Raw genomic sequence first — 24,910 nt, forward strand, 5'->3', positions numbered from 1 at the left:
GATTTCCATGTAATAAAATAAATGTGTTTGGCTTTTCGTGCTAACTTCTATTGACGGTGTTCCTCAAGTACAGTATGCTTCCTTCATGACTTTATATTATCCATGTAGAATCTCATTTTGCTGCATCATGATGACATGTATGAAAGTGTCAGACAAACAACATGTAAATACACAACAGCAAATCACATGAAAGTTAAGTGCAAAATACAATGCTGGGAAATTAGAAATTCCATTAGAAATTTTAAATTATAGTAACTGCAACTCACCCACAGCACCGGACAGATCGGTCTCATTGGACTCTATAGAGGTGATATAGTTCTGAGAGAGAGAGAGAGAGAGAGAGAGAGAGAGAGAGAGAGAGAGAGAGAGAGAGAGAGAGAGAGAGAGAGAGAGAGAAACTATCACCACAGAGTCCTATAGTGAATTAAAATAAAGTGGCAGCCTTTGGTGAAGAAGTAGTGATGGAGCATGTTTTCATGTGTTGCCTCTGTTTTGGTATACTGATTAACATGTGCTGTTAAGTAAGTATACTAGTTAGTATTTTCTGTCTGTCTGCCAAAAGCTTTACAGACCACAATGGAAAGTACTACTTTTTGTGTCACCCTGAGAGTGTTGATGCTGCTGTTTGCTGGGACATTGTATTTTAACTTGTCAAATGCATTCTAGTTTTTAAAGTGCTGTTTGTTTGCTCTAAGTTTTAACTACCTACTTAAAACTGTTAAGACCCACGCCCCCTATCATCATTCAAAAGATGCCTGCCTTTTTTCTTTTACACTCACCATCAAATCTATGTAATCTCATTTTCCAAGTTTACTTAACAGATATCAGGAAATAAACAAAACAGATATTGAAACTGCAAATTATAGTGTAAGGAGAACTTTAAACTCTACGTGTACCATGTGCCTTTCATTTTGTGTAAGCCGTGGACCAGAACTTCAGCACAATTCAGTGTTGTGAATTGTACATTCACTTGAACAATCATCATTTCTGACAATTCCAAGTGACTGTGGATCTGCTGTACTAAGTACAAACACTGTACTCACCAGCAGCACTCCAGTCTGAGCCAGGAAGTCCTCCATTACAATCTGAGACCTGAAGACCTGTGAGAGAAAAGACTGAGACAGTGAGACAGACAGACAGGATCAGAACATAGCTAGTTCAGAGCCATCAGTAACAGCAGATAAATAGCCAGATATGTCTGTGATGAAATGTATATCATAACTCATAACGATGATTCATGGATATGTACTTGACATCCACAGAATTTAAAGATAGAGAAGAGGGAATTTGGACTCTCAGTGTCTTCTGCACATCTGTATTAGTCTGTATGGCTATCAGACCTGGATCAAATTATATTAGCAAATATCTCTTCTTCTTTTTTTAACCAACCACAGTACCGAATGGTTGGGGTTCACACCATAAGTACGGTAATCAATTAAGAGAGTGTCATGTAAGCTCTCAATCCCAAAAAGTATCCCAAATACTTTCTTAGCGTCTGTTCACACAGGCCGTCGCACGCAGTATGGGTCAGGACACAATACAGTCACACGGACGGTAGCCAGCTAGTTTTGTCTGTTTGTTGTTGGTGATTGCTCACACTGTAAACATGAAAGCCAGATCATTGGCAATTCTGGCAGCAGCAGAGTTTGAAGATCCCCCTGGCAGGAGAAGAGGTAGGAGGAAGAGTGACTGACGAGCAGTGCACTTTTCCTCCTAAAGTTTTTTCAGCTTGAGACGCCCAGAGCGCTCCGCCCAAAAACACTAGCCGCCAAGAGTGCTTAAACGCCAGGTGCGGTCCTTGAAAGAGGAGCGTGCTTAGCACGTCCTTACCATAGAGAATGAATTGCAGAAAGGCGTTGGCTTCTCAAATACACACGTCCTTGATTGTCTTAACGTTCTGGCACATCACTGTATTGTCCTATACCCCACCCATCTGGCACTTATTGTACACTAAAACATACAAACAGGTCTATAGACCCATGTCTCATGGCTATGATAAAAATGTACATGAATATGTTGAATCATTAACTTTTTTATTCAACAATAATATGGCAAATATGGAAAAATCTATGCGGCAGACAATAAGTCCACAATATGTATGACACAACTATAAAGGACAACCCCTCTTGTTCTGAGTTACCTGTGATGACAGAAGGTCCAGCACTACAGACATACTGGGCAAAGTGTGCTTGAGCTGTCTGCTCTGGGCTGTAGATGGGTGTCGCCTCCCTACCACACCTCCAAGAGCACACAACACCTCCTCTAGAGGAGAGAAGAGGAGCATAGCGGAGAGGAGAGGAGAGGAGAGGAGCAGAGCGGAGAGGAGCGGAGCGGAGAGGAGTGGAGAGGAGGGGAGAGGAGAGGGGCGGAGGGGAGAGGAGAGGAGAGGAGCAGAGAGGAGAGGAGAGGAGCAGAGAGGAGGGGAGAGGAGAGGAGGGGAGAGGAGCGGAAAGGAAATGAGGAAGGGAGAGGAGAGGAGGGGAGAGGAGCGGAGCGGAGGGGAGAGGAGTGGAGGGGAGAGAACCAAAGAGGAGAGGAGAGGAGCGGAGCAGAGCGGAGAAGAGAGGAGAGGATCAGAAGCAGAGAGGAGAGGGATTTTGCATTACATTATTGCATTACATAATAGGTTTTATTCAACATAGCTATAAAAAAAAATCAAATTAATTCCAGTACAGTACATTACATTACATGACATCATTTGGCAGACACTTTTATCCAAAGTGACTTACAATATCACATTTTGTCAACAGTAGAGAAATGCAAACTTTGCAACACAATCTATGACAGCTACAACTATTGAAGGAATAGAGTAGCACCTTAAGAAAGTAGATTAACTCATTGAGTGCCACGGACGTCGATCGACGTCAAAGTAAATAGTGACGTAGAGTGCCACGGACGTCGATCGACGTCAAATGCGTTTTTTGACGGTGGGACGTGGATCAAAGCCTCCTGGATCTCCTGTACAAATATTGTAGCTTTTGGAGGTGTATAACCTATTTTACAGACCCATTAGGTGGCGACAGTGCTCTCCAGATTAGAGGAAGGTCCGGAAAACTGCAGGAAAAACCCCCGTGATCAAAGAGAAACCGCTCATGCTGCAGCCAGAGCCATATAGATGGCTCTGACTGCAGCTTGGCTGCAGCTGATGTTGGCTGGCAACAGCAGTCAATCCGCGCACACAACTGAGCTCCTCTGCCTCTGTCTGTCTGTCTGCATAGTTTCTTCACACGATTAACCGCCAGAAAGGCAGCACCCGACGCCGAAGGGCCAAACCTTTCCATGCAGTCCGTTTTTGCCATTTCCTTGTCGCGCTGGGAGCCGGCGCAAAAAAATGGAGGCTCCGAAAATAGACTGGGTGCGTGTGGGGAGGAGTTTGCAGCTGAGGGGGGGAGAGGGGGGTGGGGTACGCATGCACCACACAACTACACCCCGTCACTACATCAGAAAATATTATCTTCAGACTCAGAATGTGCTTGAAATGCTGCATTTCACAAAAGGCGGAATAACTCAGCTTCTAATTTGAAAAGTGTCTTTTTGCTCAAAACAGCCTATGTTCTCCGGCTCATAACTAAAGAACGGAAAATGGGATCAATAAACTTTTTTTTGTAGATGATAGAAGAGAGTCTCATCGTTCTTTGTGCATGTTCGGTGTTTACATAGTAATATCACACAATATTCTGTGGGCCTCGAGAAATCACTGAAAACGCTCTGAAACTCTGGCACTGGGAGCGTCCGTTCTCCAAAAGTGGCTGGCACTCAATGAGTTAAGAAGATTTTTTTTTTTTTTGAAAGAGAGATGTTAGTTCAAAATGAGCCAGGTGGAGCCTGAAAAGTGTGTTTTTAGTCTTCGCCGAAAGATGGGCAGTGATTTGGCCATCCTGACCAAAGGGGCGAGCTCGTTCTACCATTATGGTGCCAGGGACGAGAAGAGTCGCGATTGGGGTGAGCGAATCCTGAGCCCACGTAGTGGAGGAGCGGCGAGGCGTCCTGCACTGGTGGAGGAGCGGAGGGAGCGGTGAGAGGTTTGGAGCCTGACCATAGATTGTAGATATGGAGGAGCTGTCTGGTGTACTGCCCTGTAGGCCAGTACCAGTGTCTTGAATTTGATGCGTCCCGAGATGGGAAGCGAGTGAAGGTCCCAGAAGAGGGGAGTGACATGAGAGAATTTAGGTTGGTTGAACACCAGACGGGCTGCAGCATTCTGAATCAGCTGGAGCAGCCGGATGTCAGAGGCAGGTAGGCCGGGCAGAAGAATGTTGCAGTAGTTGAGGCGGGAGATAACACGTGACTGCACCAGGATTTGCACGGATTTTGCGGATGTTGTAATGTACAGGGAGAACCTACAGGAGCGTGCTGTCACTGCAATGTAGGCTGAGCTGGAAAGCTGGTTGTCAAGGGTCACACCGAGGTTCTTAGCTGTTTGAGAGGGAAACACAGTAGTGTTTCAATGGAGATGGAGAGGTCAGTGAGAGGGCAGTCTTTCCTTGGGAGGAAAAGTAGCTCTGTCTTACCAAGATTGAGCTTGAGGTGGTGAGCAGACATCCAGTTGCCAATGTCTTTGAGGCATGCAGAGATGTGTGCCTCGATTTGGGTGTCTGAGTGGGGGAAGGAGAGGTAGAGTGTCATCGGCATAGCAGTGATAAGAAAAGCCATGAGATGAGATCACATGGATAAGAGATCTGATATAGAGAAGGAATAGCAAGGGGCCCAGGACTGAGCCCTGAGGGACACTAAGAGTGCAGGATCTGGAGAAGGATCCTCTCCAAAAGACCCGGTATGAGCGGTTAGAGAGATAGGAAGCAAACCAGGAATGTACAGATCCTGAGTTACCTATGTCAGACAGAATGAAGAGGATTTGATGGTTAACTGTATCAAAAGAAAAGCAGCAGACAGGTCAAGGAGGACTGTCTCAGTAGAGTGAGAAGCCTTGAAACCAGACTGCAGAGGGTCCAGGAGGTAATTCTGGGAGAGATAGAGAGAAAGTTGATCGGATGCTGCTCGTTCAAGGGTTTTGGAAAGGAATGAGAGAAGAGAGACAGGTCTGTAGGTCTGGATAGCAGTAGGGTCAAGGGAGGGTTTCTTAAGCAGAGGCTTGACTCTAGCAGTCTTTAGAGTAGCCGGACCAAGAACTGAGGACAGGGTAGTGAGGAAGGGAGATATGTCAGTGGAGATGGTTTGGAGAAGAGAGGAAGGGATAGGATCCAGGGGACAGGAGGTGGCTCGGTTAGACCTGACAAGTTTAAGGACTTCCCCAGGAGAGAAGGAAGCAAACCCAGGGACAGGGGGCAGAGAATGGTAAATGGCCTGCATTTATATAGCGCTTTTATCCAAAGCGCTTTACAGTCAGTAGGTACATTCACCCAGAGAAGCAGTTTTGGAGTCAGGAGTACTATTGTTAGTACGTGGAGGATGGAAGGAAGAGCTGATGTCATCCACCTTCTTAGCAAAGAATGTTACAAAGTCATGAGCAGAGAGGGAGGAGGGGGGAGGGGAGAGAGGGTTGAGGAGGGAGGAGAAGGTGGAAAACAGTTTACTGGGATTTGAGGCAGAGGACTGGATGTCAGATATGAAGGAGGAAGTATTTGCTGTTGAGACAGCAGAGGTGAATTTGGAGAGGATAAGGTGGTAAGCTCTGTTCGATGAGTTCGCAGAGATTCAGGGCGGGTTCACACCAGCCTTGTTTAGTCCGGTCTATCGGACCTTTCCCCTTTAGTACGGTCCATAGGGTCGGTGTGAACGCTCCTACTCGAACTCTGGTGCGGACTAAAAACCGCGCTCTGGTTCGCCTGTGAGAGGTGGTCTCGGTCCGCTCTCAAGCGAACTCTGGAGCGGCCCATTTCTGGTGTGAACCCCACCCGGACTAGTCGGAGGAAGCACGTGGTTTTTTGTGTTGATTTTTTGGGTTATTTCCTGTTTTGGAAGCTCCCGCTGAAGAAGAAGCTGCTTGCTAGCTGTAGCAGTTAGCTAGTTTATCTCGTCTCGTTACCAGCGACATCACAAACAGACACAAATGACTAGTGGCAGGGTTTGTTTACTTTTGCCCCGACAAATTGTATGGCCAATCCACCTTATTTTTGGCGGCCATGATGCACCATGATGCTTCCTTCTGCTGTCCTCTTCCCCCGTTACGTCTAGCTTGACACAACACAGCCCGTCTAATGTACCCGTCTGTAAACGTTGCAGCTCAGCTGATAAATGCCGACTTGTTCAACGAGCAACAGGTTAGCGGATGTGATAGAAAACATTATTAGGCTACATTCCCAAAACTAGTGTTATTTTGTAACGAGCAAACTTTTAACGTCGGAGTTCAACAAGGAAATGCGATGCGAGGAGGCACCGGGAGGCACGCGCTGCAGTGCAGATTGCCCCGCTAGCCAGGCGCTTCTCGCTCATACAGTGCAGAGTACTATCCAGGCAGCGTCAAGCCAACAAGCGTAAACACACAGCTGCTCACGTTCTAGTCCAGATATTGCTCCCAGAATTATTTTACAGCGGAGCCTCACAAAAATAATGTGGATAACAGAACGAGATTTCTGCCCACGTGACTTTGGTTCGTGTGGGCAGGACTAGTGGATTTTGGCCTTGTGAACGCAAACCGAACCAGCTGAAAAACGAAACAATGTATCATCCTCTTCTCTGGCCCGAACCAAGGACCCGGACTTTCTGGTGTGAACCCGACCTCAGACAACCAAGAGGAGCAGGGGGAGAGGATCGAACATGTTTAATGGTGAGTTGGCAGAAATAATCAAGAGAAGAGGATAGAGAGCATAGAAGAGTAGTGGAAACCTCCTCAGTGGACAGGAGAGAGAACTGCTCGGCTGAGGGAAGCAAGGAGAGGACAGCAGAAGAGAGGGAGTTAGGTGAGAGAGTTTTTAGGTTGCGTCAGGTGGTGATAGACTGAGAGGATGATGGGTGAGAGGTGGGGAGGGAGATGGGAAGGGAGAAGGTTATAAAGTGATGGTTGGAATCAGGGAGAGGAGTAAGAGTGAGGTTGGAGGTACAACAGGATCTGGTGAAGACCAGGTCAAGCATGTTGCCTGCCTTGTGAGTTGGAGGAGATTGAGAGAGGCAGAGGTTGAAGGATGAGAAGAAGTTGAGGAAGGGCAGAGATTGCAAGGTTACTGGCTGGATGTTGAAGTCACCCAGAAAGATGAGAGGAGTGCCATCCTCAGGAAAGACGGAGAGGAGGGTGTCCATCTCATCAAGGAAGTTACCAAGCTGACCAGGTGGGCGGTAGATTACCACAATGTTGAGCTTGATAGGTAGGGACTGCATAAGACTCAAAAGAGGATATAGAGAGATGAGAGAGGGGAGTGACCAGAGTAGCAGTGTTTTCAGGTATGATCCAGGTGTCTGTGAGGGCTAGAAAGTGGAGGGATTGAGAGAGAGCATGGGCCAGCCGACTGGCAGTTTCAGAGTCCTCCTGCAATACTAAAAGAACTACTGGTTACTACACCTGTAGTTGCCATGTCTACGGGACCTATGAGCTGATGTTACAAGTTACAACAGGAATGGGTAACCCCTATTCTCTGGCCTACCCTCGATGGACAGATAGGCTCCCTAGTCTTTGTGCCCAGAGGCTGCCGCTAGAGCTGCCACTCTAGAGTGAATGTGGCAAGTCCTGTCCTTGAGGGGCCTGAGAGCCTCAGACACACCCACAGCAATTAACCAATACTTCACAGCTGGGTGCTGCTAGTTTCACTCAAAGTGGCTACAAACAGCCAAACAATGAGAAATAAAACAAAATAAACTGTTTAAACTCGGCAGAGAACACACATTTGCAAAGTTAGCACAAGTAACAACCAACTCACTAAAACTGCTACTACAAAAAAAGTGTTCTGACAAGACAGAGAAGCAGAGCAGCAGATTAGACAAAGTCAGTTCACAGCTTTAAGTAGACCAGGGTGACTCAGACACACCCACAGCAATTAGCCAATACTTCACAGCTGAGGGCTGCTAGTTTTACTCAAAGTGGCTACAAACAGCCACACTATGAGAAATAAAACAGTCTAAACTACGTAGGCAGAGATTTTTCTTTTGCAAAATTAGCAGAAGTAACAACCAACTCACTAAAACTGTACTGAAGATCTTGAAATGATATTTGCAGCCCTTAGCAATAACACATAAAACAGAATCAAAAGGAGGCAAAACAAAAACAAGGCCAGGTCGAAACCTGGCATAGGCCCGTGTGCTGCTAATTTGAGTGGGAAGAGGGAGAGGATTGAGATGGAGAGATGGATAAAACATCATTTTTATTGTATAGCTTCATTGAAATGCTTAGTTTATGAGTTTAATGTGGAAAATAAGCATTTTTCATTTGCCCCTGTCTGCTCTATAATCTCTATATAATAATATATAATATATATATATAAGCTCTATATAATAATAATATCATCGATAAATATCCCTTTAAGAGCAGTGCATTCATGGGTAATCGCCTGCTGTGGCTAATATTAGCCGCTAGTCAGTTATGTTACATGGCAGTAAAATGCCACTGAATTACCAAATTGATATAACTTTTAACCATTTCGAGTAACACTGTTTCCATATGGATCACCAGCGTTAGTTTGTTGTTTATAACGTGGCTATATTCATAACGTTTTCTATCTCGGATGCGTTATTTCGAATCGCACATAGGTTACGCCTGGCGCAACCTATGTGGGTTTCAGGACGAAACAGTCTCGAGCCACTAACGTCATCTTAAGGAGCGTTCACACCGAGATATTTATTTTTCGCTCTGTCGCTTAAGTCAACCCTTTGGAATCGCTCTGTCGCTCTGTTTAAATCGCTCATCAACAGGCACACGAAATGACGGACATGTGGGGGATATAACGTTACGCAATGCCATGCTGTTTGTCCACTACGAGCCACCGTCATTGTTTACAAGCTAAGCCTATCAGCGTGCTCCTAATGCGAGCTGCATACCGGTAGTACAGACTTCACTTCATGTCAGCTGTCAGCCTGTCAATGCGGTTTGTTGCCACACAATAAACCAGCGGTTTGTTCCAAGCCAGAGTGATCCTTGACTCGCTCTCACACGGCAGCCAATCAGCATTGAACAGCGAGCGACTGATGCCAGCGTATTTTCGCTCGAGTTGGAATATTTCATCTTGAGCGACGAGCGTATTTTCGCTCTGTCGCTCTGTCTCTGCCGCTCGGACGCCCAGCGATTATTCTCCCAGGCGAATATACGCTCAATCGCACGTTTGCATTGACTTTGTATGTAAACTCGACGCCAGCAACAAACTTTAATAGGTCGGTGTGAACGCCCCTTTAAGAGCACAATATTCCTGGAATGCAAGTTTAACTAAACAGTTACATGTCCTCTGCATTCTACATAAAATTAAGATATTACGTGTTGTTTTATTTTATATGTTACATACTTATTGACCAAGTTATGTTCAATTCAGCCAGGGTACAAGATACTGAGTGTAGGTGGCCATCTTTTCAAATCAAGTAGAATACCATTTAGGAAATGGCAAGCTGCAACAATAAGTCACGTTAAACCGGACCTTGTACGCACAATTATTTTTTGCAGTGGGGCATTCAAAAATAAGGTGGATAGCGCTCGGTCCGGACAGGACGGCGTCTGGGTCCAGATGCTGGACCGGAGTCCGGACTTTGAGGATCGCTGGCCTACACCATTCAGCATGCATTTCAGCTTCGGTGTATTGCAGTGTTGCAGTGTTGCCAGCTGTGTTCTGTGAGCGAATAGAGCAAACGAATACAAGAAGTGTGTCACTCTCTCGCAGCAGCACAGGGAAGCCACGGGCAGAACGATTTGCTTGTTGTTTGGCTGAGCAGCATCACGTGTGATGATGTACAGCACATGCATTGGTCTGTGAGCTTCCTGCCTACACCATTCAGCATGCATTTCAGCTTCGGTGTATTACCGCCACCTACCGGACTGCAGAGAGGTGCAGGACCAGCGGCCAAATAGGCCAGTAAATAGGCGAGCAAAGTCATTCCCGACAAACGGGAATCTAAGTGTGTGTTCTCCCAAACACGGGCCAAAAATAAACAGAAAGAGGGATGTGTGTGGTGTGTGTGTGTGTGTGTGTGTGTGTGCACATGCGTGCGTGTATACCCAGTATTAGTGGTGCAGTGCTGGTCAGGTAAACAACTAGTAAATCCAGACACTGAGACAGGTATCCTGATTGGCTGGGGTTCTTTCTGAGGGGCATGGCTTTGCGAAGGTCTCTCTCCAGGTACCACACCAGTCTAGACAAGAGTCACATAAACATTACATTACACAACATGATTGCAAAAAAACTGGGCTGTTTTATATTTATATATACTGTATATATATATATATATATATATATACCGTATATATATATATATATATATATATATTCTACAGGTATTCTGAGCACTCGTCCCTTGCTGCTTACATGGATATTGGCTGCTTTTTGGTGAAATAGGAATTTCAGCTTATTGAATTGTTCTATTCATTGTGAGTTGCTCAACATAAAATCATCAACAACATGGCTAAATTTGGCAAATGTTCATGCCATGTGATTTAGATTGTAGAATAAAAAAATATGGTTTGAATGGATGATCTAGAGATGGTAGAGAAAAAGCAGAAGAAGCAGGAAGATGGCCTAAGAGACATTTTTATTCCTCCCAGTGTGTGTGCATTGAACAGTAATCAATAATATTCTATTCACAAATTCAGAGCAGAGCGGAAAGGTTACCACTGCTGCTAACTGATATTTATTACTGACATACAAACACACCCACACAGACATACTGTACATACACACACCAAAATATGCACCCACGCAAAAACAAATGTGAGAGATTGAGAGTGGTCATATTAGTTAAATATTGATTCCAAACATCAGAGGGGTAGTGTGTGTGTGTGTGTGTGTGTGTGTGTGTGCAATTTAAATTTTAGGATTTAAATTATTTTCCTCATATTGCTGCATGAAAGATTGTAACCAGGGTTTAAACAGGGATATGAAATCCAGCACATCCATTGTTACTATATTAGGGCTCCAGTGAATATCAGGGGACCTCTCATTACATTACATTACATTACATTACGTCATTTGGCAGACGCTTTTATCCAAAGCGACTTACAATAACACATTTTTTGTCAGCAATAGAGCAATCAACTATGGAGCACAGTCTATGACAACTACAAATTCTGAAGGAACAGTGGTACGAGTTTAGTTTAGGATTTTTTTTTTTTAATTAATTAATAGAAAGAGAGAGAAAGAAGTTAGATCAAGAAGGGCCCAGATGGAGCCTGAAAAGGTGAGTCTTTAGTCTTTTCCGAAAGATCGGCAGTGATTCAGCAGTCCTGACTGAAGGTGGAAGCTCGTTCCACCATTGGGGTGCCAGGGACGAGAAGAGTCGAGATCGGGATGAGCGACTTTTGAGCCCCCGTAGCGAAGGAGCGGCGAGGCGACCTGCACTGGTGGAGGAGCGAAGGGAGCGCTGAGAGGTTTGGAACATGACCATAGATTGCAGGTACAGGGGAGCTGACTGGTGTACTGCCCTGTAGGCCAGTACCAGTGTCTTGAATTTGATGCGAGCTGAGATGGGAAGCCAGTGGAGGTCCCGGAAGAGGGGAGTGACATGAGAGAATTTGGGTTGGTTGAATACCAGACGGGCTGCAGCGTTCTGAATGAGCTGAAGCGGTCGGATGTCAGTGGCAGGTTGGCTGGCCAGGAGCACGTTGCAGTAGTCCAGGCGAGAGATGATAAGTGACTGGACCAGGAGTTGAGTCGCTTCTCTTGTGAGAAAGGGACGGATTTTGCGGATGTTGTAGAGGGAGAATCTACAGAAGCGTGCTGTCGCAGCTATGTTGGCTGAGCAAGACAGCTGGTTGTCGAGGATCACCCCAAGGTTCTTAGCTGTTTGGGAGGGAAGTACAGTGGTGTTGTCGATGGAGATGGAGAGATCTGCGAGAGGGCAGTCTTTCCCTGGGAGGAAGAGTAGCTCTGTCTTACCAAGGTTGAGCTTGAGGTGGTGGGCAGACATCCAGTCGCCAATGTCTTTGAGACATGCAGAGATGCGAGCCTCGATTTGAGCTCATTGTAGTTGCTCTATTAATACTTATTAAATAATAATTATTACAGCCATACTGTAATGTAACTGCTGGGAGTTAGATTATTATTAGTGCATGCATAACCCGGCCACAAAAACAGCACATATTGGCCATTAGTAGGAGGTATAATGAGTTTGCAAAGTTAAACCTCCAGTCTGGCCCTCAAATGCCAGTTTACATCCTGGCACTGTTTTTTATAGTGTAAAAAATTCCGTCCCACAAATGCAAAAATAAACTCACCCCCCCCCAACCCCACAGATGTGTCAAAGATTAGCTGGAACATTTTGTATTTTTTCTTTTTTCTTTTGCAGTTTTAGATGGAAAAAAAATTCCCCATTTAAAACCATGTAAAAAGGCCCTTTTACATGCAAAACAGCAAAAACGTACCTTTTGTGGCCATTTCCCTCCAAAAGAAGAATTACCTGATGTTCATTCATATACATCTATCTTTCATTCATAGATATGCCAAAACATGGAAAATAGTCAAACACAGTAAAAACTACTTAACTTGAAGCCTTACCTCCAGGATGGATGCCTAACATCAAGGAATTCATGATTTGGAAAAATAGCTGACCAAAATCTTTTTAAAATATCACTTTTGATAAGGGGGGAATTCCCCCCTTATGTTCTTCAGATAGGGGGGGTTTATAGACTTTGGGGGATTTTTTCAGGGGATACTATAACCGACAAATACCTGCTTCTCCTGTCCAATAAGCGATAATACTGTAATTTCACATTTTTGTATTTAAAAAAGGAAGTAGTTTATGCACACCTGAGTCTAAATTACTATGGCTTTTGTCGTGCTTTTTCTGCAGACTAAGCCATAGGCTTTTGGTTCTATGAAAGCCTTTATTTTGTGTATTGAGTGATACACTCTACTAATGGCTCATTTCCACCACATTTTACTGCCCTGCACAGCTCGTCACCAGTTGGCTCTACTCGTTTCGGCCCGATGGATGTTCTGCTTCGACCGCCGTTCATCTGCCCCCGCCCACCCCCGCCCACAGCTGGTCGTCATAGCGACCGCATATCTGTCCTTCGCCTAATAGCCGAAGTAGGCTATAACATAACGTTACAATCAAATCCATCCACAGAACTTTTAAACTGTTTATGAAATACTGGTGCCTCTAAATCAGCGTTTCTCAACTGGTGGGTCGCGACCCAAAGGTGGGTCGCGGGGTCGTTTTGATTGGGTCGCGGACATTGGCCCAAAAAAAAAAAAAAAAGAAAAGAAAATCCACATTTCATTTGAGTTAAATTCAGATTATTGAAACTGGATTAGCCTGACCAGTTTTACTTGTTTAACAAGCTGAAGCATATGCTCTCCTGTAATTCAAGAGAAGTCTGCCTTTTCATTTCATACTTAATTTTAGTTCAATTCAGATGATTGAAACTGGATTAGCATGGCCCCAGTGTAATTAAAAGTTATGACCAGTTTAACTAAAAAGTATATAGCCTTTTTTTGACATTTTTTATTGTAATATAAGATCTTTTTAGTCTTAGGACATGGTAGATTGACTTGTAATATGGAGACTCTCGGCTTTATTTATCCCACACCGCCCTCCATTGGCCAGCACTGGGACTAAGCAGTTTGCTGTCAGCGTCCCGTGTCAATAAAATAGAAAAAAGAAAAGGATGTGCGCATGCGCTGTACAGCGTAAGCGCTGTCTGCATGAAAGCAATGAAGTAACTCGATTCGGATTTGCTACGAAAATGATGTTTCACGGAACTATGGATTATTATTTCATCACGTGGTGAGTACCCGATGTCACAACATGTACATAGAGCTTTCTGGCGCTGTGTTTTGTTGACTTTGAACAGCGATATTGTTATCGATACTAATGCACGCAGAGGGCGCAGTTGGAAAACTTACTGAATGGGGCTTTAACTTGTTTAAAAACATATAGGCATGTAATTCAAGATAAGTCTGCCTTTTATTTCATATTTCATACAGTTCAAATAAGACTTTCTGAGCATGACCAGTTTGACTTGCCTGTAATTCAAGTCTGCCTTATTTCAATTGGTTTTTAGTCCTAGTTGCACTTCTGTTGCACTTTTTTGTTCATTTGAGGTTTATAACAGTGCATGAAGGCATGGGCCCCTATTCTCCCACAGGCCTTCGGCGCTAAAACGGGCCTTCGGCGCTAAAAAACGTGCCTTGCGCCTGTCTCGGGAAGATATCAACATGGCTTTAGGCTGGTAAATGCGCTTTACGCTGAATGGGCGTGGCGCACTCCCTGAATGGGCGATAATGGGCGTTTCGGCCTTAAATGCCGGCCTAATGATATCTTCGCACCTGGCGTAAATTTAGCGCTTTGCGCTTTTGAAAACCAGGCCTATTCAGTGCGCCAGTTGAGTGGGGCGCTCCTCTGCCTCTCCCCTGTCACCCTTCTCTGTCTCTCTCTGAAACCAGGCCTATTCAGTGCGCCAGTTGCGAGGAGCGCTCTTCTGCCTCTCCTCTGTCACCCTTCTCTGTCTCTCTCTGACTCCCTCGCTCAGACAGACACAACACACGTCCCATAGGAAAAAGAAGTTGTAAGTTCACTGCCTGTGTAATGTCCCAGCATGCATTGTGCTACTCCATTTCGCTACTAAATAGCAACCAAATGAGCCGAAATAGATATAAAGGTAGATCTAAATAATGTGTAATGGTAACACAACCTGCAATTGTAGAACATTTCAATATTGGACCAAATAAAACATCGAAATGAAAACACCACCCTATGTGAAACATATATGTCATCCTGGGCCTATATATATCCCTTGTCGATTTAACGTGATTTAGATAAGTGACAGCGTAACGCGCTTCTACTGTCATGTCCTACTTAGAGCTGTCACGATTCCTCGAGTACCTCGAATAACTCGAATAATTAAAATGATCGAGGCCAAAATGATTCGCCTCGACACGGCATTTAGAGATTAGAGACTGTTTCTTACGGACGCTTACTGGTGTGGCACAGCGACGCAGACAGACCAGAGAGCAGCTACTGTATAGCGAGCGGACCCCGCAAAATGGAACGAGGCGGCGGAGAAAGCAGACAGGAGGAGCCGGGAAGGGAAGAACCAGGGCCGAAAAAGCGACCGAAACTGTCTAAAGTGTGGGATCATTTCACGCTGAAAAAGGACACGAACTCAGTGGTGTGCAAGTACTGTAACGATACTTGCATATCACAACAGTACCTCGTCAATGCTTCAGCACCTGAACCGTAAACATCCAGTCTACGCATCCACCAGCGCATCTACGTCGAGCGGAGCAAGGTAACGTAACGTTAACTATACACAACGCTAATGTAAATGTATGCTAATGATTGCTACAGTAGCAATCATGATATTAAGACTAGTAGTAGTTGTGCTGCTGGCTTGCCACGTTGCCAATATGACTATTAGTAACTGCATTCACGCTGCATTTTTTTGATGTGGCTTGCCGTTTTCTGAAATACAAATACAAAGCTCAACCTAACGTTAACCTAACATTAGCGGCTAATTTAACAGCGTTGTGTGTGTGTGTGATCACACTAGCCTGTTGGTGTGTGAGAGAGAAAGAGAGAGTGAGTGTGTGTGAGAGAGAAAGAGTGTGTGTGTGGAGAATGTACATTTACACACCCTAGACCGGTCGACTCTTCTCATGATGATTGCAAACAACTATTTAATTGGTGCATTTTAGGCTCCAATTATTACACCACCTGACCTGTTATCTTGCTATTCTGATATTTGTGTCAATAATAGGCAACAGGTCTAGGGTGTGTAAATGCGCATTCTCCAGTTTTGTTATGAACTTATCTAATAAATATCAATATTAATTATTATTTCACCTCTTTTTCAGCGGATCACAGCGTACTATGGACAGCTTTGTAAGGACGGGTCCATCATGTTCAAGTGAAAAGATGAATGGTGCCACTGCCAGTTCTATGCAATTTAAAAATAAAAATGTTGTTTTTTCTAAGAAAGAAACTAATGTAGTTGTTTATTTGAAGAGATTTATCTTATTTTTTGGTGTATATTTACGATAAGCCTTTGAAAATACAAAAAAGGGTTCTTATCCGATTACTCGATTAATCGATGGATTATTCGGTAGAATACTCGATTACTAAAATAATCGATAGTTGCAGCCCTACTGTGATGTCCGCTCCAATAAATTGGCTCTACTTCACATTTTAGTTTTACAATAAAAACACATTTATGCAATGACTTTACATAATGTAGGCTATATTTATGTGCATCATCCTACCTGCAGCAGGGGAGAGAAAACGATATCTTTCTGGACAAACTTTCACCAATCTAATTAATCTCATCATATAGGGATAGGCTATATTTTTCTAGCTGATGCATTTAGAACATTTTTTCACTTTGATCTTGCTAGTGTAGCGTATTTACATGCTTGCAGTATTTAAACTGCAGTTTGATTGGTTTGAGAAGCATAATAATATGGAATAATAGCCTATATATGGAGACAGACAGACAGGGGAAGGGAGGGGGGGGGGAGCAGAGCACTTGGCTTTGTCTGGTTTTACTGGATTTCTCCTGGAATTGGAGCTTAAAAGGCAAGCGTGTGACTCTTTACTGCACTTCTCCAATGAGCGGACTGTGCATAATTTTACGCTTAAAAGGCGTGGTTATAATGGTTGAGGCTGCGTGTAGCGCCGACACCAAGATATCGAGTGCGCTGGTCCACACCCACTGCGCCAGGCCTTAAACGCAGTTTCTACGCCGATACAACGATAGGGCCCATTGTGTATTAAATTAATGCGCTATTTTTTGTGCAATAAATTTGAGTGGTTTAAAAAAAAATCTGAAATTTGGGTCGCGACTTCATGACATGGAAAATAGTGGGTCCTGAGGCTACACCAGTTGAGAACCACTGCTCTAAATAACCTACAGTACAGTGTACATGGGCAAATGTGACAATCGGCCAGGAGAATGGATATCACTTTGTAGTTAGTCAAACTCACAGGCATGCGCTGCGCGCGGACGGGAGAGGCGCAACAGAGTGAAGCCTGTACCCCGCGGCCTCTCACCAGGCAAGACCGCGGCTTCACCAAAGACCCGCTGCGGCCTAGCGGAGCGCTGCACTCAACTAACTACAGGAGCTTCCTGAGCAGCGGACTTTTTTCACTCTGAAAACAATTGAAACCACCGCCACGACTTTATTTCACCAGAGGCGAAGGCAGCAACACAAAAGACTGATGGAAATAACACAACAGAAGAGAAGGTAATCCCACTAAACTGGTATGCAGCATTGCATTGATAGACAGAGTAAACACGATTCTGCCTGACCAATCAGTCGTCAACAATGTTTTCACGTCACCGTATGGTACCGGGTTCATAGAATAGAACCCCGACGAGGCAGGTACGAAAAGTAGCACGACTCGACCCCAATACAACCCGGGCTGGGACAGTTTTAACCGGTGGAATAAGACAATTTATCGAGTCGGGCGGAGCGGGATCGCGCTACTACCTGCGGTGGAAATGGGCCATATAACACTAATATCATATTATATCAGAATTGTTCTTTGTTTTGTGTTCACAATAGTGATGTCAGTTAGATTTGGTTAGGTCAGAGCTATGGAATATTAAATCATCCATCTTTGCTCACTACATCTGCCTTTCTTACTGTCATTACTGGCAACTAAACCTGTTCGAATTCTGCATTGGGGAGAGTTCTATTTAAGTGAATGGGCAGGCATGGAAAGTCCACTATAAACCATCTGTGTCGTTTCACTTTTTATTGAAAATGCTTCCACCAGATTTTCGTTGACATCACTGGCACTCAGCATAAGGAGGATTAACGTTATTAACGTCATTATCGATATCAGATTCTTCATCGTCAATAACGTAACGCTAAACATCACTGACACCGACGTTACTCGGTGTTACGTTGACGTTACAGCTAGAAGTGCCTTGTTGTTCGACTTGTCCCGTTTGTTTTTTCTGAGCGGTTCCCCCCTTCTGACGACGTAGTTTTCCTTTTCAGCCAGCGATCTATCATGTTTGCAAGCAGCTGTCTGAGCGTTGATGTCGAGAGAGGACTGAGGGACAGAGCGAGCATGCTAATGTTTGTTGTTAACTGGCCACGGAAGTGAAATTTGGTACGCCGGTGTAACCCGTCCGGCCAGTGATTCGAATGCATTAAGCACCGTTCCGCACAAACATAGATCGGTCTGCGCAAACCATTGTGGGATTACTGACCCCTTTATAAATTGAAAATATGCGGGAATTCGGGAAAATGTGCGGGATTCCCGCAAACCCGCGCCGAGTTTTAAGGCCTGTCAACTTTGCATCACTAATGACATCACTCATTGATGACATCACAATGTCACAATGTCTATGACATCATCAGTGATGTCACATGCCACAATGGCTATGTCATAGACATTGTGACATCATCAGTGGGACAAAAATTGAAACAAACAGTGCCCACTTGCTCCCCTTTATATAATTCCTAGGTTCGGCTAATTCCTAGTTGCCCGCCCTGCAGCTCGGCCATTGTGTCCTGCTCTTATGACATCACTGATGTCACAATGCCTATGACATCATCAGTGATGTCACAATGCACAATAGAGAGCTGCAGGAATGAGTCCGGAAGTATCCGGGTTCTTCAGTGGAAAAGTCTATCTATGGGCTTTAACATGGGGGTTTCGCTTAAATGCATAAATTAAGGTCTGTGGTTAACACAAGTTTATGGGAATGTGAATCGGTTCTGCATGATAATCTTCACAAACGTGAAGGACTTTTGGAACGTAAACGCGTTTTCTTTTAAACCCGATTTTTATAAAATGCTTCAAAAGGCATAAAAGTTATTCACGTTTGTGAAGAGTATCATGCTGAACCCAAATTCGCATTCCCATAAACTTTTGTTAACTACAGACCTTATTTTATGCATTTTCAATCATGAGAGACTAGTAGAAAGTTTAACAATCTTTAATGATACAACAAATTTATTTTGGCATATGATATGACGACGCTCTCCTGAGATGATGAGAGGGCGTCGTCAGTGAAGAATAGGATAGGAAATCCCCCATAGGGAATTCTTCAGGAGTCATGACGATGGTGGTGGTCAGGGGAGGAGGTGGGGCGAAAACAACTGCTTCAGCGATGATGATCAGCAACTGAGAATGACGCATGGCACATACACGGCACATAGCAAACAGAGTAAAACATCATGGACTCTGATATACTACGCTGATTAGGTGATTAGGATCACCTGGAAAGGAATAGCTTGGGCTGATTGGTTATTGCCATGCAGCGTGGTAAACTGTGAATGGATGATGAGACAGCATCAATGAAAAGGGGGCGAGCCTAACAATGAATGGGTTATACAACCTCAAAGAAAGGGGGCGTGCACTGTGATATGACCTGAACTGGGCGTTAGCTGCTAAGTAGTCTTCATTATTGAAAATAGTCGAGGACGACATTATTAAGTGGAATCCCCATACTAAAACCCCATAGACTTTTCCACTGAAGAAACAAATGGCGGCGATTTCTGGATAAAGCCTACACAAATACGTCATCCTTGCGGTACTCTATTGCTCAAGTGACATCCCTTCTAGTTGAGTGACATCACTTCTGGGACAAAAATCGCAGACGGAGCCCACATGCTCCCTTTCATATATATATAGTATATATATATATATATATATCAGTGGAGGTTATTAATGTATCAAAGGGAGGATGATCCTCCCTTATTTTTTAGAAGAGATGGGGGATTTTATATAATAGAGTAGAAAAACATTCCCCCATTGGGGGTTTAATTTCCTTGGTAATTTATCTCATGCTAATCTATGATTGGTTGAAAAACACATGCAATTCACAGGGAACAGTGAAGCCTAAACCGCCTTCACCAATCACTACCAATCAATTAATTTATTCAACCAAATTGGTTGTTGATTGGATAGATTGCTAAGATTCACATTGTATTGTCGAATGATGAATGAGTCTCAAAATCTTGTTGAATCCAGCTCCATTTGTCTACTATAGGAAGTGATGACATCAAGATTCCACTTTGCTGTGACGACCTGACAGTAAATAGATAGATTTACACGACAGTAGCAGCATATTATATTTTCCCCTTCCTCTTAATTTATTTTATTTTTATCAAGTCGTAAGTTAGCTCACAAGCCAGACAGTCGTTGCACCTATTACGCGAGCCAACACGAGTTTAGAGCGGGCGGCCGCGGTACAGAGTGGAGACTGAAATCTCCGCAAACACTGCAACCGCAACGTCTCGGATGCATGCGGTTACAGACGGCATGGGTGTGCAAGTAAGTCAATTAAGTTCAAGTTATCTGGGCCTTCTACTAAATTCGGCGTGCAAATGGTACACCAAGCAGCGCTATTTTTTTCCGTATTAATGTTTCATGCTGCATAGCCTGTCATTTTGCAAATAAAAACGGCGACCTTAAACTCCCAAATTTGTTTACTGAATTTGGCCGGTTTGACAGCGAGCTCATTTTAAAGCTAGAGTGATGATCTTTATTTATACCATATGAAAGTAGAAGAAATAAGGAATCGATTGGGACCAAGCATGTCAACCTAGCATGTTGGGAAGGGGAGGTAAATAACGCGTCAAAGTTGATGAAACTTTCCCCTCCATGCAATTGAATGTAACGTAGTTGGTATTAAGTTGATGACAGTAGCTGATAGTCACTCCCCCTGTCCTTGTGGTTTTGATTGATTTATTCATCAAACCTTTTACTGACAAACTAACTGTAAATAGCTTACTTTATTTTGAGGTGCATTGCATTGCTCAGCCAGAAATTATTCCCAGATCAACTCTGTTTCTCCTGGGCCTAAAATGCACCAGATGACAGCTGTTTAATCCATTTTATTTGTTTGTTTAAATAATGCAGATTGTTTAATCAATCTGCTTCTCACAACAGTTGTAGCCTAAGCCAGTTGTTTTCAAAGTACCACAATCTAAGCTAGTGAGTAACTAAGCTAATAATAACCATAATAGCACAAATAATTGACAAACATCTCAAAATAAGTATTTACTCTGAGAAATGAAATAATGAGAAAAGGAACTATTATTGATGGTTAAAACTGAATAAAGACATCACAACAGTCTAATCCTAATGCTAAATTAAAATGAGATATTCCTCTAAATCTGTCTTCAAACTGCAAAAGAAAAGAAAATACGCCCAAATGCAAGCAAGAGTCCTCCCTTGCTTTCAAGCTCAGCAGCCGCCACTGATATATATATATATATATATATATATATATATATATATATATATATATATATACACATATATATATAAATAAATATACATACATACATGCATACACGCCACTGAGGAGCTAATTAAACACAACATGCTTGGTTGGGAGACGGACTGAAAAGACGTGTTTGTGTGGTTTCGTCAGGCAGAGTGCTCACTGGGAGAGAAACAGGCAGGTCAACTCTGACAACTAACACAGTGAGCAGAGGGAGGGAGAGAGAGCGCAAGAAGTTGAAGAGAGTGAGAGAGAAAAACACAATTTCCAGGAAATCCTCAACTTTCCATATCCAAATCTGTGAATGCAAAGCCATTTCATTAAGGGGCGGTTTTGCAGACAAGGCTTAGATTAAGCCAGGAGTAGGCCTAATTTGGACTAGTTAAACTAGGACATTTAAGTGGCTTGCATGAACGTGGCTTAAATCTGACTTATGCCTACCCCACACTACAGGATTTTCAAATCCTTGAAGATTATAAAAATCTTGAGAGCCCACACACTACAGGACAGAGAGAGCCGATTTTTTTACATTTCAATCTTGGGACACACACAATCGCGTCTGTTCAAACGCAACGCCACACACTAGAAGATTATGCCGAAGATTCACCTTGGAAGCAGGGCTCGACGTTAACTTTTAAAATGCCTATTCAGTGTGCGCACCGGGTGTAGTAGTGTCATTTCGTTTTCTAAACAAATTTTATTTTTTGTTTTTATAATGCATTTGCACTGAAAGGATTTGTTTAACTAATATTTGCGCGGACAGCCGCGTCCATTCGGGGTGTAGGCCTACTGTGCACGGCCAGGCGAAAACCGTCTGCACAGGTGCCTTGTGGAGGGGCGCGTCTGCTGATTTGACTCACTTTTCCGTGCGGACACTCGCCGATGCGGGAAGCTGAGACCTAAGCGCTTGTTGTAGGCTACATGCTTTGCAGTATAGCATTTAGTTTTCCGTCCCGTTCAAAGACGCACGGGTATTTCACCTCGATGACAATTTCCTCGTTCTTTGTTTCTGTGCGGGGCTGCGAGCGGACGCGGACCAGATTATTTTGCGAAAAACTAATGGAAACGCAGCTACTACTGGCTCTCTGCTCAAGATGCAATCGCCTGTCGGGTTGTAAATATCTAACATGTTAGATATGCCCGATTCACAATCGGGAAGAGGCAGTCTTCCCGATTGTGAATCTTTGAACCCCACACACTACAGGATCATTTGGGAAGATTATCTGCCCGACGCGCTTCAAATCGGGAGCACCCCCGAGAAAATCGGGAGGGGGGAATCTTGGCCATAATCTTGCAAATTATCCTGTAGTGTGGGGTAGGCATTAGTTAGTCAGAGACTATGGAGTCCTGGAGTAAGCCTAAATGAGAACACCTGGGTCAAGCCTCATTAGGTTAAGTAGGAGCAAAGGCTGTTGGTCTAATGGTGCTCAACAAAACACGGAATAGAAAACTATAGCGAGTATGAAAAAACTCTACTAAAACAAATTGTGGCAAACCATCCAGTTATACGAGGGATCAGCCGAGCAGCATTTTGGTAAACAAACCGCGTCACTGGGTGGCAACGGCAATGGAACCCTATGGAGCCCAAGTGGCGCGAGGCTTGAGTGTCTGACTCTAGTCGACTAACTCTGTTTACATTTTAAAAACTGTGACAGTTCACACAACTTTAACATGACATGTATATATTATACATCCAACTCTTGAGCTAATTCTGCTCTCACTCAGAATGTCAAAATATAAGCAATGTGATGTATATTTTTTGAGATTCCGCATTTCTGGGTGGCAAGTGACGTCACGCTGAGAAAGTAAGAACCATACTGCTGCTACTGAGCAAAAGAAGAAGAGAGCTTGGGCTGCAATTTGCAGTGAATTAAATGCCTCAAAGTGATCAGAACTTAGAGAGAACTGGGTACAGGCCTTCCTCTTTTAGGGCTTTCACACCGGCAGGGCTCCGTGCCGGTTCCAGTTCCAGAACCCTAATCTGAACTGGCAGGCGCGTTCAGACCGAAAAAATAATTGGTTCGGAACCTGAAAAGTTGGTTCTCAGCGGAACCAAAGAATAGTTGGTTTTCCTTGGGAACCGTGACATCATCAGTGGGCGTGTCTCATTCTAGGCTGTGAAAATGAGCAGGAAGGAGAAGAAGGCAGTGACAACACAGAGAAAAATAATTTGCAGTGGTCTGCTGAGGAAACCAAATGTTTAGTGGCGATTTGGCCATCTACCGAATCTCAAGAAAAGCTAGAAAGCAGTACAAGAAAGAACAAGTCATATGCCGAACTTGCAGAAGAGATGGCCATGGCTGGGTTCACTCGAACGCCAGACCAAATAATTAATAAACTTAAAAAAATGAAAATAAACTGAAGAAGGACTACCGAATAATGTCCTCCCACTTTGGTTCCGCTTAAACTGGTGTGAACATGGGCTGGTTCGCCAGAAAGCACCAAGGTTCTGAGACTCCAGAACGGAGCCTTTGAGACAGATAGGAAGGTCTAGGCTCAAGCAAAGTAATGATCTCCAATGCATTTTCTTTGTACATACGAAAGCGGTCTCGTAAAGTTATTTCATCAAACTGATTCAATGGATTACTCCTATCCACAAGTACTCGTCTGGCTGGCCCCTGTAGTGCATATTGGTTTTCATTTAGATATTCCAAATAGTCCATGCTCCCAAACAGACCTTCGGTCGCCACCGAAGCGTCCTCCCCTATTGCCAAGCTCACCAGCCGCCACTGATATACAGTATGTACGTACTGTAAATATATATATATATATATATATATATATATATATATATATATTTGGAGGAAAAAAGAGAGGAGGTCAATGAAAAATATAATTGTCAGTATAAACATGAGTCAGATAGAGGATGAGACAGAAAGGTAGAGACAGAGACAATGAGAGGGGAGGACAACAGGGAGAGAGGGCTAGAAAGGAGAGAGAGAGAGAGAGAGAGAGAGAGAGAGAGAGAGAGAGAGAGCTGGACTAACAGACAGTTATGAAGGGCCATATGTCAATAAACTAGGGCAGCTTGTTCAATTTGAAATACCAACTGGCCATAAATTAGCAGGGGAGGCGGGCGTTCATATATGGATTTGAATATGCATAATCTAATCATATATGCACATCCGTAGCTGCTGTGAGAGTTCGTGCTGGGGTGAAACACAGTACAAGGAGCTAACGAACCGCCTGAGTTACAGTAAAAACTAAAAACTTACTGTAAAGTTACAACATTGAATACCCAGGGTATAGCGCATATTTTTCTATTAACAGTATATCATATTATGGTTTCCACAGCTGCTAGGCTAGTTAAGGCTAAGGTCACACAGAGTACAACTGCCTAATGAACAGCACTGAGATGCTGCAAAAAGAATTGCTGAGCAGTGACAGTAAATACTCTCCAGTCTCCTACTGGAGTCCACAAACAGATGTTGTTCAGAATGCTAAACTGCACTCTCAAGGTTAATGGGGAATTCCACCCCAAAACAGAATTCCCATTGGTTATTCCTATGCTATGGGAAGGCATCCACTATATTGGGGTAATGGAAGAAGAAGTCAGAATCAATTTATTTTGGCAAGTGTAATGGGTGCACAAGGAATCTGACCTAGTTAATTGGTGATGACGTAATACAAGATAGGTGT

The 24,910-nt window shown here is 43.8% G+C and overlaps 1 protein-coding gene across 1 annotated transcript in view; it reads right to left on the reverse strand.

Annotated features, from left to right (window-relative positions):
• The window catches only part of ulk4 (unc-51 like kinase 4), a gene marked incomplete at its 5' end in the record, with an annotated part of 283,649 nt that overhangs the window by 137,013 nt on the left and 121,726 nt on the right, over positions 1-24,910 (reverse strand). The window contains 4 exons of the mRNA XM_083662080.1: positions 267-318; positions 1,044-1,100; positions 2,141-2,262; positions 10,088-10,221. Coding sequence (XP_083518206.1) covers positions 267-318; positions 1,044-1,100; positions 2,141-2,262; positions 10,088-10,221 — 365 coding nt within the window. The remainder of the gene's footprint in view (positions 1-266; positions 319-1,043; positions 1,101-2,140; positions 2,263-10,087; positions 10,222-24,910) is intronic.

This window comes from Poromitra crassiceps (assembly GCF_964638095.1).
Source record: "Poromitra crassiceps genome assembly, chromosome: 1".
Classification (NCBI taxonomy): Eukaryota; Metazoa; Chordata; class Actinopteri; order Beryciformes; family Melamphaidae; genus Poromitra; species Poromitra crassiceps.